Source organism: Amphiura filiformis, unplaced genomic scaffold (assembly GCF_039555335.1).
Source record: "Amphiura filiformis unplaced genomic scaffold, Afil_fr2py scaffold_229, whole genome shotgun sequence".
Lineage (NCBI taxonomy): Eukaryota > Metazoa > Echinodermata > Ophiuroidea > Amphilepidida > Amphiuridae > Amphiura > Amphiura filiformis.
In genome coordinates, this window is record NW_027305693.1 from 15,704 (window position 1) to 33,070 (window position 17,367).

At 38.0% G+C, this 17,367-nt stretch overlaps 1 protein-coding gene across 1 annotated transcript in view; it reads right to left on the minus strand.

The window, feature by feature from the left end:
- Positions 1-17,367, minus strand: part of LOC140145346 (medium-chain acyl-CoA ligase ACSF2, mitochondrial-like) — a 60,963-nt gene that overhangs the window by 1,647 nt on the left and 41,949 nt on the right. The window contains exons 14-15 of the mRNA XM_072167097.1: positions 15,873-15,927; positions 4,231-4,317 (exon numbers count right to left, since the gene is read on the minus strand). Coding sequence (XP_072023198.1) covers positions 4,231-4,317; positions 15,873-15,927 — 142 coding nt within the window. The remainder of the gene's footprint in view (positions 1-4,230; positions 4,318-15,872; positions 15,928-17,367) is intronic.

The window sequence follows — 17,367 nt, forward strand, 5'->3', positions numbered from 1 at the left end:
CCATTGGCGTAGTGCGCGTTACGCACGAGGCGCCGACGCGCTGCCGGCCAGCTGCAGTGACGCGTAGGCCAACAACCGATTTTCATAACAAAAACCCGTTTTTACCCATATTTTCACTGTTTTTGCAGCCAATTCTTGACCGTTTTCAACCAAATAAAGTTTAAACACGTTCCCGTATATTCATCGATCTCCCGTATGAATTTGGCGACATTTGGATCGAAACTGACGGAGCCTTTATAGCGATACATACATAGATACAACATTCCCCTATTTATAGTAAGACTAGCGGGACACCCGCGCTTCGCGCGGGTTCCCGCTAGATGAGTATATGGAAGCGTTCACTCAAACAGGAGTAATTACTGTACAGGTATAGACTCATTGAAAATTCCTCATTCCTTCCGAATCATCTTGGTAATCTAGTAACCCCATCCCGTACCCTAAACCACAACCCCGTACCCGTAGGACCTATAATCCATCCAAAGTAGGCCTACCATTTTGTGTCCTTCTTTCTTTTCTTTTTCCCCTCCCGTACCCTTACGATATTTATGTCTTCGTAGGCCTAATCCCGTTATCCCGTATCACCATAACCATAGACATAACCCCGTGCGCAAGTTGGCTATGCGCACGCCGCACCCGTGCGTGCAAGTCAAGCAGCTCGCGTCGCGTACGCCGACGCGCTAACGGCGCGGTTTATGCTAGACATGTGGACGCGTTGGTTGGCACTGGCCGTAAACAAACTACCGCTATAAATTTGCCCGAAAAATTCACTTTTTTACTTATTTTGAGGCCATACTTGACCGTTTTCAATCAAATAAACTTTAAACACATTGTCGTCTATTCCTCGATTTCCCGTGTGAATTTGGCGACATTTGGATCGAAACTGACGGAGCCTTTATAGCATACATACATAGATACATACAACATTCCCCTATTTATAGTAAGACTAGCGGGACACCCGCGCTACGCGCGGGTCCCCGCTAGGTGAGTAAATGGGAGCGTTCACTAAAACGGGAGGAATTACTGAACAGGAAGAATCATTGAAAAGGTAAATTTCATTTATCTGAGTCTGACCCTCGTTAAGCCTAAGTTTCCATTTTAGCTTCTTTCTTTCTTTTTAGTTTCTTCTACATGAGCCAATTTTGTTCCATTTTTTAAAAACATTTTGCTGCTAAGCTTGCGTATTTCCGTTACCATGTTTTTTATTTACTCAATCCCGTTCCCGTTATTTTCTAAATCTGTCCTTTCTTACATTTCCCTGTTGGCTTCATTTTTTATTTGCTGCTTAGCTTGTGATTTCCCGTTTTCATGTTATTTATTTAGTTCTGTCCTCAGTTTAATAGATTTTTTCTTTCCTTCTTTAGCCTATTTTATTCCCGTTTTCATTTTCTTACTGTAACTAACTATAACCCACATACTTGTAGGCCTACCTGTTTGTCCTCGTTTTGTTTTCTTTTTTAATTACAGTAGGCCTATACCTCTTCATGTTGTTTGTACTTTTTAACACACATCTTTTTATTACGCCTACGGTCGGTCGTTCACCCGTATTATCATTCATTACGCGACTCTGCGTCGTTTACGCGCGGCATGGCGTAGTGCTGCGTTACCCGCGAGGTATCGCTGCGCTACGAGAGCGACTTGGCATTAGATACGCCCGTACGACGCGCATGGCTAGCTTAACAACTGACTCACTTTTTTGTTTACCCAGCATAGCAACGGACCACATTTTCACTGATTTTGAGGCCAATTCTTGACCGTTTTCAACCAAATAAAGTTTAAACACTTTCCCGTATATTCATCGATCTCCCGTATGAATTTGGCGACATTTGGATCGAAACTGACGGAGCCTTTCCATGATACATAGATACATAGATAGATAGATACATACAACATTCCCCTATTTATAGTAAGATAATGTGCTCGCGGCTAGCGCGCAAAAATGTTGTATTTACGCGATCTATTACGCGATCGGTCGGCCAGTACGAAAGGTCTTGGCAAAATAGTGTAGTCTAATCGGCGTGATTTACGCATAGTGACTAACACTAGATTTAGAGAATAAAGGTATTGTTTTTAGCCACTGGAGTGCATCTGGCGTAAAACAACTCGGCTTCGCCTCGTTGTTTTACTTTAAATAATGATGTCGCCCGTGTTATATGAGACGATAGATGCACGACAGTGGTTAAAAACAATACCTTTATTCTCATTCTTAAACACTTCAATTCAAATGAAAATATCATACAAATTTTAATCAAATTGAATCCTACATTTTGCAAGGAATTACCTAGGGCTTAAAATCGATCAGTCCCGTTGTTTCTGTTCGCCTCCGATTGGTTCAAATAGCGAGTACGCGTATCGCGTCGACGCACACGCGCTGACCCGTGTGATATCGTGTCATACCACATGGGTAAAGCTGGGTAAGAACCAATAAGATTGCAGGAACATTCTCAAGTGTTTAAGAATAAACTATAAACCACCCGTATGCAACGTGCATGACGCGATTCGCCGAGCGCGGGCGGCGACAATAACAAAAACGCTTTGTACATTTAAGCATTGCACAGAAATAAAGCAATAACGTCGCACTCTACCGTCAGTACAATATACAAAGCGCAGTTTATAGTTATGTGATATAATATATATATTTTTAATAATAATAATTAATAATAATAATTCAAGGAAATCCTACCTATTTTTTTTCAGGCGCACCACTGCAACGGCAGTGTAATTTTTCGAATTTCGATTTTTACATGTATCACCATTTCACAAACACAACAAATCTATTACTATCACTGTACAGACAACTACTACTGCCCTGGAACCTAGGGGAAGGGGGTACAGATACCAGAACCGGGGGGTTATCCCCTATTATATACTTCATTAATATATTCTTGTTCATTGATTGGTTAAAAGTGGATCACATGACCAAAAATAGTTTTACCATCAGTACTCCTATCCGTAAATAGTACCTCTAAGCCGTAAATAGTATTTTCAATGTCCCGGATGAGCCGTAAATAGTACCTCCAAGCCGTAAATAGTACTTTTGACCATGCCTTCCGCGCGCGCGCATTCGATGCGACGGAACAGTTCACGCACGCGAAACTGCCATAGCGTCATTTCGCGCTGCTGTAATTGGTTAGCCCGATTTTAGGCTATTCGATTTTTTGAAGGGTAGGTTGTGCTTAAATTAGCCGTGCTGTTCACTCAGGATAGAAGCGGGAGAGTAAAAACGTCAAATAATTTTCTTTTAACAAATCAATGAACAAAGAACATATTAATGAAGTATATAAAACAAATATATACTGCCTTTATTCGAAGTTCTGGTTAAAACTATGGTCCCTCGTTGAGATCAATTAATACTATTTTCCTTCGGGGCTGCGCCCCTCAGGAAAATAGTACTATTCATCTCACCTCGGGCCCATAGTTTTAACCAGAACCTCTCATGGCAGTATATATTTGTATACTCTTTCCGAATAGCTCTGACACTTTTACGTGCCCAGGGATGATCGAGAGCCCTCCTGTACACGGGACCAACAGCTTTACGTGACTTCCGAACCACGGACGAAGCACATACACTACCTATATCTGCACGTGATAAGCAGTGTATGGGGGCGAGAAGAAATTCTTCAATAAAATTCTGAGATTAAATTTCTGAACTGAATTGAAGGATTCCTGACCATATAGGAACTTTTTGGGAGGGAAGAGAATTTTCACCTAAGGCAAGCCCAAGGCTCGAACCCTCGTCGATCGTATCTCCCCGGCCGGCAGCGCAACGCCTTAACCACTCGGCCATCTCGCCCTCTTATATTCATCAGTATACAACTTCTTACCCGGGGGGCATTCCCATATATTAACATACGTTATGTGCCCATGAAAAGACCCCGTTATTTTTGGCAAATCCTACACCCAATGACCTCATTTTTTCAGTAACCTACACTGAATGGCCCCTTTTTTGAACAATTAGTCCGCCTCAAAACTGAATTTTCGGTGCGCCTCGCGCGCATTTTGAAAATAAAATAAATGAGTTTTGTCTATTTTGTACTGTCAAATTGGGTAAAAAGCTATTTGTGATTGTCAATGATATGAAATTTTGAGCGCTCCCATACAAAATCAGCCCATTTTTGATATTGCCAACACCGAATGACCCCTTTTTTCTGAAAATGTCTACACTGATAAACCCCTAGTTTCGTACGCAGGTACGTCACTTTCATATTCGAGTGCCCCCCCCTCGGTTCTTACCATGACATTACTGACTGCAGAATGTTCGTCCAAGACTTTCTCCAAGTTACCAGGCGCTATGTTGATCCCTTCTTTGATGATGCGTTCCTGTAAAAAAAGACTCAATGATATCGAATTCTTAATCTCCATTTGCTCATAACACACCGCGTCTTGATCTTAACCTCTGAACTCATATAAAAATGGCCGAGAAATGTCACTAACTTGAATCCTTATAGCCAAAAAGATAGCTTATTTAGAAATATCTTCCTAACATAGGCCTACTGAACCACACCTTAGCTATTTGGTATTTCACAATATGATAGTAATTGGAAAGAAACGCAAAAATGTTCGTCATTTATCGAAACACAACTTTTGACAAAATGACAAAGTAAACATCAATCTCTTACACAAGACACGAGCGATTGCGCAGTGAGCCCGGGAGCCACTTGTATTTCAAGTTATATATCATCCGTGTGCAAGGACTTTCACAAAATACCAAAAGTAATAGACAAAAAGCATGTATATACTACCATTAGCGTCAATCCGGCTTGAAATGTGGGGTACACCCGGCCAAAATTGTTAAAAAGTGGCTGGAAAGAACATTGACACCCATGATTGCTATGCGGTTGTTTTCCTACCCTAAGCAATTATTCAAACAATAATTTCATAGTGTTGCGAGTCGTGATGAACACATCCAACAACCACCGGTAGCGATCAGTCTAGAGGCCTGAAGAAAACCAACGAAAAACACGTCGTTTTGAGGAGACCTTTTGAGTATAATGTCACCCAGAATTTTACCTTCATTTTTGTTCAATTGCTTTTTGTCGGCATCTTGATGCTGAGTTCAGCTACCCTTTTCGAGTAACATTTGTGCGATACACTTTTTTGATACCATAAGCATTTTGTTTGAGCCTGGTTCCATCCCGGGGTTCCATCAGGACACAAGTATGTCTCCGCCCTGGGGACCGTATCAAATATCCATGTAGGCCTACAATGAGCAGTGAATGAGGAATTTATATTGTTTTTGTCAGTTTGTAGTGTCAAGAGGCGGATCAGAGATGGTCAATTATACCAACAGTCTATAATATCGAATTGATTAATTCGAATTAAACAATTCATTGATGTTAGCACTGGGTAGTAGCCATTACTGCCAGTAGACAGGAAGTCTAGAAAGTTGACCTCAACGCTGTAGGTGGTCTTCCTGTGCTTTTGAATGGGACAGCAGTAACCTGGCCAATTTTTAGACCAAAATTTTGGATTTTTCAGATTTTTGTCTAAGTTTGTGAGAGCATAACAAGACTATCCGTCGATGGACTTTTATTTCCGTCGGAAATATTTCTTAAATTAAGTTTTTCATAACATATTAAAAAGACAGAGACCCCTGCTGTATAATAAATTAGCTAGGTACGTTTTGAGTAACCTTGGTGAAAATTATCCAAAAAGTGCCTATTCTTTTGTGTGTGTGTGTACGGTCCATCACCTGTCACTTGGTAGTCTTGTAAAGCCTTGTTCACACAGTCGGACTTAAACCACTTAATACCGGACTTAAATTACGTCGGTAATAGTATCGGGTATAAGTGGCAGTGTGAATGAGCGTCGGATATAACTATATCCGACGTAATGTGGTTTAAATCCGACAATTTAAATCCGAAGATGACCAGGGTTAAGAGCTGTTAAGACCGATCGAAACGTTACGATCGGTAATAGTAATTACGTGTGAACACTGAACAGCGCTTTTGGGCTGTTGGATATAACTGTGACCTTTCACCTTTCTGCGTGATTCAGCGTGAAGAACACTTCCGGGTTAAATTAAATCACTCGCGCAACTGATTTGAAGCAGAGTATAAATAGTGTGACCAGTGAGAGATAAAACAAAATCATCATGGATGCAGGTGCGAATATCAAACGCAATAGAAGAATGAACTGGCAAGAGAAGGAGACATTAGCTCTGCTGACCATTTCCGGTTAGTTATGACCGGTAATAGCTCGGATATAAACACGTCGGACATAGAGCTATTGCCGACTCGTCGTGTTCACACAGTCGGACTATTACCGGACTTAAATTACGTCGGTAATAGTATCGGATATAAGTGGCAGTGTGAATGAGCGTCGGATATAAAAAAAATTACTATATCCGACGTAATGTGCTTTAAATCCGACAATTTAAGGCTGAAGATGACCAGAGTTAAGAGCTGTTAAGACCGATCGAAACGTTACGTCCGGTAATAGTAATTACGTGTGGACACGAAGCACTATTGGGCTGTCGGATATAATTGTGAGTAGGCCTATATCACTCGCGGAAAATTTTAAGCAGAGTAATTTATGGCTGCAGCTGCAAATATTAATATAAACTAGCGGGATGCAGGCCTTGCCGTTTAGATTTTAAAGGCGAGTGGTTAATCACTCGCTAGCATGATTGTAGGCGAGTGGTCGAATTTTCACAAATATCACTTATTTAGGAAATAATCAAGTAGAGTTTCTGTCTTGACACGGTATTTATGTACATTTATGTTGAAATGCGCGCGAAGCGCGCTAACATTTTTCACTCAGTTCTACGCTTGGAGGGAGTACAGCATCGATTAAATACTGAAATGGCTGATTCAGTGGCTGATTTTGGGAGATTCGCAGCGAGTGATATTTAGTGTCTATGGCGAGTGGAAAATCGCTCACTAAAAATCGAGTTTGGGCGAGCGGCGGCGAGCGAGAGCGATCGCTCGCCTCAAACGGCAAGGCCTGGGGATGCGATTATTTTTTTCGGACATCACCGTTAGATGAGTAAATGGGAGTGTTCACTATAACAGGAAGAATTACTGAACAGGTAGAATCATTGAAACTGAACATTAAAATATGTTCTTTCTTACATTTCCCTTTTAGCTTCTTTTTTTATTTGCTGCTTGTGATTTCCCGTTTCCATAGAGGGGTCAATTGGAATGACAAGGAAACATTGGCTATACTCAAAATTTGGAGAGACACAGAAAGTATTTCTGGGATAAAAAAAGCTTTGGGAGGAGATAGCCACGCTATTACATGATAAGGGGGGGGGTCCCGATACGGTCGGGGGAGCAGATACCTGTAGTGATAAAGGCACTGAAAACTCTCCATCGCACCCTCCATGATCGGGTGAAAAATTCAGGCGCAGGAGCAATTGACCATCCTTATTGGGATAACCTACACGAGTTTCGGGGGGGTAGCAAATGTTAACCCCAGAGGGTTCAGTGGGGGGCAGTATGGCCCTGGATGTAGATGGAGATGAAATTTATTAAGCCATAAGCATGATAACAGAAAGGCATGCAATTGCATTTTATAAGATGATAAGGGGGGTCCCAAATATATACGGAAAGAAAAATAGGGGTGTCATAAAATATTTTTGATGACCAAAATGTAGGAGTCACAACACAGCATGACTACAGATAGTGTGTTTATTTTATTCAAAAGACTGATGCCTGTTTTTTTTTTTGGGGGGTGTAAACGGTGTAAACGGTGGGGGTCATAAAATATTTGCTGCCGAAATAGGGGAGGTCGCAATTTTATTGAAGCCGACTTTTGTAAATTTGGGACCCCCCCACCAAGAAAAAAATAGCATGATGATGGGAGTCAGTGTAATTTTTTTTATTTTTGTCATTTTTTCAAAGATGTCCACCATAGTAGGGCCTACATGTATAAAATGCGATATAGAGCTAAGTCTACTGTAAAATGGGACTACTTTGTCAAACTAAAATAATAATAATAATAATAATAATAATAATAATAATAATAATAATAATAATAATGATAATAATAATAATAATAATAATAATAATAATAATAATAGAACCTACATAAATACAAAATTGGTCTTAATTTTGGAACTTTTGAATTTGCATTTTTCTTACATGACATACCTACCGCATTGTCTGTAATTTGTTCTAAAGAGGGCGTTTATTGAAAGTGAATTTTCAGTGAAAACATTTAAAATCGGGTTAAATTTTCTGATGATGCTCATGTAGAAAGAAGAGATTTATGACCGGTAATAGGCTTTAACGGACATAACACGTCGGGCATACGCTGGCGAAGTTACGTCATTTATCGGATTAATTACCATAGCAATAGGTAAAAACAATTTTGAAAATTTCGCGCTGTACTACAAGCAGGTTGCACTCATCACCTGTATGTCTGCAATCATAGATTGAATACAATACCGGTCTTTTCAAAGATACTAATCTTACAGGTGCAACTAATCAGCATGATTCACCTATTGCTATGGTAGTTAATCCGATTATTACGTAACTTCGCTAGCGTATAGCGCTATTGCCGACAAATGTGGACGCACTAAGGGATTAGCGGAAATATTTAATTCGATCGGACATAAGCCTAGATAAAATATTACCGGTAATAAGTGCATGTGTGAACACAGCTTAACATGTCTAATGGTGCTGCCCATGGTTACTCGAGGAATTGTTTAATTCGAAGAGGACTATTAATAGGGTGTCCCAGAAAAAATTACCGGGCAAATGAATTTGGACGTAAGTTGAAAAATGGACATCAAAATCCAAAAATCTAAACATCAGCGTGTAGACCATCTTATTCTACATCTTATACGCCAATTTGACTGGAATCGGTTGACTGATTGCGAAGAAATGAGCGATTACATAACGCATGTGTCAATTCACTTCATTCCAAGTTTGAAAGAAAGATCATTCAACACAATGCGTAGCACTAATGGTTAAACTGTCAACGGGCTTCATATTTTGTTCTATGATATCCTTTTCGTTCTTTTTAAACAACCTATTTCTTGCAAAACATTTAATTAGGTTTTGTTCAAATTTGAAAACCGGCACGATATTGAAAATGAAAGCTTGCATGTAAGATGATGCTCGCTATTTGTAAATATCTTTTTTCGTTAATGTTGATTTAAATGTTGCATAAAGAATTACTACATAAAGAATTCCAGCTGGCTTAAAAATTTATCACACACATTAATGTTTTCGGAAGAAATTGATGTGCAAAGTTTAAATCTTTTAAAACTTCAACATTAATGTTGCGTGGTATCAAATATCACACGTAAAGCTGTAAGCACTTGGTCATTGTCATTCTGGGCTCAAATGTTCTTTGTAAAGTATATTTGCACAACCTGAAGAATTAAGGCCGGTTCAAAGTGTATATTCGAAGGCGAATATTCGGCTTCGAATACTTTTTGGTCGTCAAAATATATGCGGCTTCGAATATAAAACTATGAACCGGAGAAAGATATATTTCTACGATTCACAGCGTTGCCCGACTGTTAACAAGTATTGCCCGTTGACCTAGGTAAGCAAAATTTAGAGAATTTCTTTAACGTAGTCAATACAATAATAGGTAAACTCAAATTATTTACATTATTAAAATTTGAATAATTGGTATATAATTAGCATAATTTGCGGGGTGGAGGATGACCAGGAGGAGCAAATTGAATATAAGTGACCCCCAGTGGTCATATAATGCATGTGCAAGAGGTCCATTTTCTTCATATTTTGTTTACAATTCACTTTAAACTGCATACTTTAACACCATACAATCATATTCCGGGTAATTTGATTTGCTTTGAGAAGCAATTTTGCATATTTTATTTTCTGTAATTATCAAACACATGGCTAATTGTTATCTAATCAAGTATAACATTATAATTATAATTATAGGCCTATTAATAGTAATGCGTTGAGTTTTTAAAAAGTAATATCCGCCTTTTTTTCTTTCTTTTTGAAATGACATACTCGTTACAAAAACAAATCAGCATGGAAAACATTTTTTTCGTCAGAGGCAGATATTAAGTCTATCCAGTGTCATAAAGCTACAAATAGACGATCTTTTAAAATAATTTTTAAATGGCTATGATATTTTAATTCCCCTAGAACACCACAGTTAAGCGTCAAGTCAAAAATTGTAAGTGGGTTTTCTTTTATTTTACCTCATTATTTCGTTAAAATTACTCGAAAACCCTCCTAAGAGTTGATACTGATATACATTTCATAATTTTGGGCAAAGAATAACCAATATTTGACTGAAATCGTATATTAGCATTACCGCCCCTTCTTGGCTTTATTGCAAGCCAAAGTGCTGCTAAATGTGAAACGAGACTACTTGAAATATATGTTTCAGAGTTGAACAAGTTTCAACTCTACGAATATATTTCTGAAATATGTCTATCTGATTGGTTGATGGTCAAGAGGATTACGGCATCCTCAAAGCCTCTTGCTGTAATTCTCTAATCGATATCTATTATAGGATCGATCTGTTGAAATCCATACAACCGTGTCTCGGATCATAATTTGTGCACGATACAACGTTGATACTTCAGATTTCGGAATTTTATTTAAAATAGGCATAAATCACCTTGAACAGGTTGAATGCTGGCAAAAGTAGATAAAATAACTATGGGTCGAATTTACATTAATCAGTGTCCTGAGCCAGGATAACATGTAGGACTCCTTCGCATTCTCAAACAATACTTCACCAAATGTCCTTGCTTTCATTTTCTCATTTAATTTATTTTAATTTTTATTAATTTCTTTATTCACTGGCTCTGTGGTAAATCCGGTATTGCCAAATATTTCTCGTCCATTACCCGTGTTAATCTATTTATTTATTAAAATGCACTATCTATTAAATTACTGTAATACAATGTATAGTCCTAGTGTATTTGGTAACAAAGTTGTTTTTATTTTTGATTGGAATTTGGGGTTCCATAGATTTACAAGGGGTCAGTTTTTGCAAGATTTCATATATAAAATATGTTTGGGCATGGCGGAATTAGTATATGATTAAAAATAGACATACTCTTAAGCCCCCTTTTTTAATGATTGTACATTATTAATATCATATTAATGTACAAAATGCAAACGAATGTATATATATTTGATTGTTTTGTAAACATTAAATTTGATATTTACTCATAATTATGTCTGGAAAGTCAGGGAAAAAAACTAAGGAGTATCGATATTTCCTGGGAAAGTAGATCAGATGAGCAGTGAGTAAAAACATTCGCTCTAAATGTTTATTTGATTTTGATTTTTTATGAATTTATTAGGCCTACTGGTAAAGTGCAGAAAAAACTCCAAACGCACTCTAGGATTTTCATCAGGAGCAGTAGAAATTTCTCTTGCATAGATTTTCGGGTGATCTCGCTTGGATTTAGCAAACAATGAACCGTTCACTTGTACATTTGTAGGTTTTGTTTGTAAGCCTAAATATCATATTATTTGCATAAAACATAACTTACCATCACTACAGCATTGGAATGCTATTGCCTGCCAGGCATTTTCCTTTTTCTGGACGTCTTTATATTTTCCCTTACTTTTATGTCATATAAAATGGGTACGCTTGTATCGCACTAATAACGTTTTCTTTCAGTTCGTTATCAGCCATTTTGGAACTATCCAGGCGTATTTTGCACAACTGTGCAGGTTAATTTTCATTGGGGATTTTTGAAATCATCGTTCCTCGAACGATATTCAGGTGACCTCGAGCCTTCCATATAAATCAATAGTATGTCGCTATCAGTTACGCGATATTTAATCCGATTCAACTCGGCGTGTCAAGGCTGGTTCAAAGTGAATATTCGAAGGCGAATATTCGGCTTCGAATACGTTTTGGGCGTCAAAATATATGCGGCTTCGAATATAAAACTATGAACCGGAGAAAGATATTTCTACAATTCACAGCGTTGCCCGACTGTTAACAAGTATTGCCCGTTGACCAAGGTAAGCAAAATTTAGAGAATTTCTTTAACGAAGTTAATAAAATCATAATATACTGCGCCAATAAAGTATCCTTACAGTTGGAAAAATAATCACAATTTTAAAACTGAACAATATTGGGGTAAATTTGTTTTTAAATAGATGCACTAGCTAATCCTGCACATTATGACACCACATTAAATCCAATGTGACCTCAAGAAGTAAAGTTACAAGCATTTGAATAGACGAAGGTCCAGTTTTAAAAGTGACAAACTGGCCTATACAAGGCGCAAAAGATTCCAACAAGCGAAACAAAGAGACAACACAGTTTCTCCAATGAAGCGTTATTTGAAGCAGTTTTATTTCAGTTTTTACTTCTCTGTACTTTTCAAAGCTTTCATTTTATTTGTCAGTTCTTTTGTTTCAATTTTCTTTTGTTCCTTTTGTTTTAAATTAAAGCCAAACGCATAAATTAGCCATTCGCCATTCTCAAACCAGATGTCTAGTCTGTGGAGTTTTGAATAAGCTAGTTTGTCACTTTTAAAACTGGACCTTCGTCAAATCAAATGCTTGTAACTTTGCTTCTTGAAGTCACATTGGATTCAATGTGGTGTCATAATGTGCAGGATTAGCTAGTGCATCTATTTAAAAACAAATTTACTCCAATATTGTTCAGTTCGAAATTGTGATTAATTTTCCAACTGTAAGGATACTTTATTGGCGCAGTATAGGTAAACTCCATTTAACTATTGTCATGATTTAATTTCTGTATAAATGGGTCTAAATAGGAGCAGTGGCGTAGCCTAACCAGTGGGGGCCGGGGGTGCAAGCTGCCCCGGACACAAAAACCCTGGAAGAAGAGAAAAATTGGGAAGGGGGAAAGGGGGAAAGAGAGAAGGGGAGAGGGAAGAGAAAAAGGGGAAGGGAGAAGAGAAAAAGGGAAAGAAAGAGGGAAGAGAAAGGGGAAAGAAGAAAAGAAAAAGAGGGAAGAAAAGGAAGAAGGGAGAAGAGAAAAGGGAAGGGACTCAAGGGAGAAGAGAAAAGGGAAAGAAAGAGAGAAGAAGATCTATAGGCCTACTACTTTCATTGTGAAATTTGTTCTCTGAAACACTGATATTTTCTAATATGCCAAAAACCAGGAGCTTCATGGCGCTCAGCCCCCTTGACCCCGCCTGGGCTTTGCCCCTGGACCCCACCGACTCCACCCGTTTAACGCTTCGCGGCAAGCGAGCTTTCTCTCGAACATAAATACTAAAACTTTTGATCAGAAATTGGGAAATTTTTTAATCTTGCGCCCCTGAGAGTCAAAAAGATTTGCTTTTCGGGGCATTTACGACCTGCCTGTAACCGGCGCGGAGGTTGACCCATACCTTCTTGCAGGTTTCAACTGCAAAGCAAATCAAGAAATGAATGAGGCAATAGATAAATAAATAAATAAAAAATAAATAAATAAGTCAATAAATAAATAAATAAATACATAATTAATTAAATAAATAAATAAATAAATAAATAAATAAATAAATAAATAAATAAATAAATAAATAAATAAATAAATATCATAAGATATGATTGAAGCGACGACAAATATGACAGCCCTCACAAGTGTTATATATGAGACCACCAACGGTGACCCACCAAATATATATCTATCGAGTTCAACAAAATTCAACTCCCACAAATATATTTCCGGTAAATACTTTTTTCATTGGCTGATATCCACTTGAGATCGGTATCATCAAAGTAGTATTGCTCTCATTTCATGATTCATTGAGCAATCAATTTTGGCATTCGACCGAAATACGCGTCAAAAGATAAAAAGTCTCGTTCCGAACTTGTGTAGGCCTACATTGCTAGGGCCTAAGTGTGTTTTAATGCCTGATTCACAAATTATAGAAATAAACAAGAATTTTTTTTAAGAACACGCAATGATAGGGTACCAACGCTCGTGGTTTTGGTTGTTCTGCATAGTTTATGAAGATATTCATTGCAAAGCGCTATATATCCATTCATACATGTTACTTATTTTGCCCTCTTAATTATTAATTATAATTATGAATTTGACTGAACGCATTACATCTTTATTCCGCCCAAAATAACATCGTTTATAGGTGCCCAAAAAAAACGTCAAGAATTCCGCTAGTGCGGAAAAGATGACAAAAATGGGCGAACCTCCGTGGCAAACGCATTTTTATATCAATAACCAATGATTTACCACCCCAGACCCTCACACATCCTCTGCCAGGGGCAGATGCATATGGGGACCTAGAACTGGGGCCAAACATTATTAATGTAAAACCGGGGTCAGAGGATGATTTAAGGAAGTCCCATCATGCACTGCAAACGTGTTATCACTAGAGTTTCAACTGCCACTTTACTTTTCAAATCCCATTGAATTCTGTGCAAAAGATGTTGTTTAAGAATATTGTGCGTGTGTCATTATTGGTCGATTTCAGAACAAAAGTGATGTATGCATAAAGGATAATTCACCTTCTGTAGGTAACATAAAATGTGAAATCGGCTAGCATTATTGTAAATATATCAGTCCAAATTCAAATTTAACCATGCCCGTCAATGCAATGTGCGAGCAGTGGTGTCATGTTCACTCACACAGCTGTGCTAACCGCAAGTCAACACAGTGGCGTGATGGGAAGTGCTTAAATCATCCTCTGAACCGGGGTGGAGGCATAAATCTGAATTTGGAGTTAGACTTTTTTCCTGCATCAGTCGATTTAAATAGAGCTACGTTAATATGGAAATATTCACTTGTACATTTAGGTTATGTTTGTAAGCCTAAATATCATAATTTACTTTATACATGTACCATCACTACAGCATTGGAATGCTATTGCCTCATGCCAGGCATTTTCCTTTTCCTGGACGTCTTAATAGTCCCTTACTTTCATATCATATAAAAATGGGTCGCTTTTACCGCACTAATAAAGGGGGCACACCACTAAATCAATGCGCCATTTGTTCCGGTAAAATACAGAAACTATTTGAGGTATTTTGGGCTGGTCTTTAGACTTATTAATCAGAAAGAGTGGCGAATTAAATAGCTTAAATAAAAGTGGAAAGCCTATACATAAATTCGTCGCATTTTTACAAAAAAAGTCGCATTTTTATAATTATTGAGAAAATAGGTCCGCGAATTAAAAAATGGCAGAATCGGGTTTGCAGTCTTGAGAGCATGTCAAAATCATTGGGGATTTTTGAAATCATCGTTCCTCGAACGATATTCAGGTGACCTCGAGCCTTTCATATAAATCAATAGTATCTCGCTATCAGTTGAGCGATATTTAATCCGATCCAACTCATATTTTATTCGTTGCCGTATATATTTTGACGTCACAAAAAGTATTCGAAGCCGAATATTCGCCTTCGAATATTCACTATGAACCGACCCTCATCATATTTTATTCGTTGCCGTATATATTTTGACGTCACAAAAAGTATTCGACAACGAATATTCGCCTTCGAATATTCACTATGAACCGACCCTTAAAGTTGGAGAGCTTCCAGTTGCAGAAATCAAAGTTTTCTCGGACAAACTGTTATTGATATTCAGTGAAACCATGAATGACATAACACCGTCGGGTTTGTAATAGATAATGTGGACTAAATTTAATGAGATACGCAAACTTTAGGAAGCGGTGAGCGAGTATGAAAAAAGCGCCTGTTGCTCAAACTTGGAATGAACTGCATTGATGGACGCATTATGGTATCGTTCATTTCTTCGGAACCAGTCAACTGAATCAAACAAAATTTTCGTATGTGATGCACAACAAAATAGGCTATGCGCTACATTTTAAATTTTTTGATTCTGATGTCTATTTCTCGAATTACATTCAATTTAATTCACTCGGTAATTTTTTCTGGGACACCCTGTAAATAGAATTGCCTGAATTTTTGATTTTTTGGAACCCTCTGGATCCGCCCCTGGTAATACCCTGATAACAGAATGATATTCATTACCGATTTTCTTCCGACAACCCGCAGGTATCCATTTTCATCTAACGTTCCCATGTCCCTGAAAATTAAATGAACAAAAATTAAAAGAACCCGATTTAACATTATAGGATACATCAGATAATAAAAGCTAGAAAGAAAACAAAATTTCGTATGATCTTGGGGAAGATGGTAGATGACCACCTTAAGAATGAAGAATAATTATTAATACAGGCTCCAATGACCCCTTACCCCTTACCTATGTCAACCATGCATCGACAAAACAAAAAGGTCGAATTGAACCCCACAACATGGTCAACAATATTTGTCCCCAAACTGTGGCTACAATTAACCCCATCGGGGTGAAAATGACTATATATTAGGCCTATATCAAATCTATTTTAAAAAAATAACCATTTTGTGGTCAAAAATGACTATGTTTAAGAGTCATCCGATTAATGTGGATGCTAAAATGGGGACGATAAAGAAAATGACCCCTTTTGGGAGTCAAACCCGGGGGGGCACTTACATTACGTGATGGACACCATGCTCATGTATGGACTCTCGAAACGCGCCCTAAACGAGTATTACTCAGCGCATGCAAAACATACCCTAAACAAGTATTTTGCCATTTTTTTAACACTAAGAAAGTAAAAATTCATGTTCAGGTTCTTGTTTAATACAAGTAGTTTGATGTTTCTTAATGTTTTACCCTACGATTTGTTCTGATAGAAGCCAAACATAGCCTATTTCACCTTTTTTTATTTTGCCATTAAACTTTGGTACCCTAAAAAGGCCTAAGCAAGTATTTTGCTTGGAAAAGTATACCCTTTTTCCTGATTTTTGGCGTTTTTGACACCCTAAACAGGTACAGCGCTGTACTTGCCCAATGCTGAAAAACAACCCTTTTTACTTGTTTTTTTACACGAGCATGGTGTCCACCTTGAAATACAAGTGGCACCCCGGGGAGTCAAACATGACTACACTTTGGGTCATTTTAAAAGTGACAATTTTAGGGGGTCATTTTAATATGATGCATACAAACAAGAAATAACCCTCAACGTGGTTGATTTCAACCACGAATAGCGTCAAATAAATGTGACCCCGTAAAAGCGTTGACATTTTAACCAAATTGTTTTAAAGCCATATTAGGCTCTATCATTTGCTGAGGAGGACGCCCTCAATATTTTCCAAAATTCTGTTTTTTACACGATAATATTGTACTATATTACACCAACATACCCTGCAAAAATCAAGACCCTAGGTAAGGTGCTGTTTTGTCAAAATCTGAGACTTTGAATAAAACGCTGGAACCGTCGTTTTATTATTACGATGGAAATATTAGTCGAACGCATACGCGATGTTCATAACACAGTTCGTACATGGCGTGCGGGACGGTGATCTACACAACAAAGGATCGTACCGTAACACGTCCGAAGGAGTGATACGTATTGGCAACATCGGCGCTGGTAGTAAATTCCAATGTTCTTTGCTTTGCCTTATAGTTGTTCGGCTCAAAATT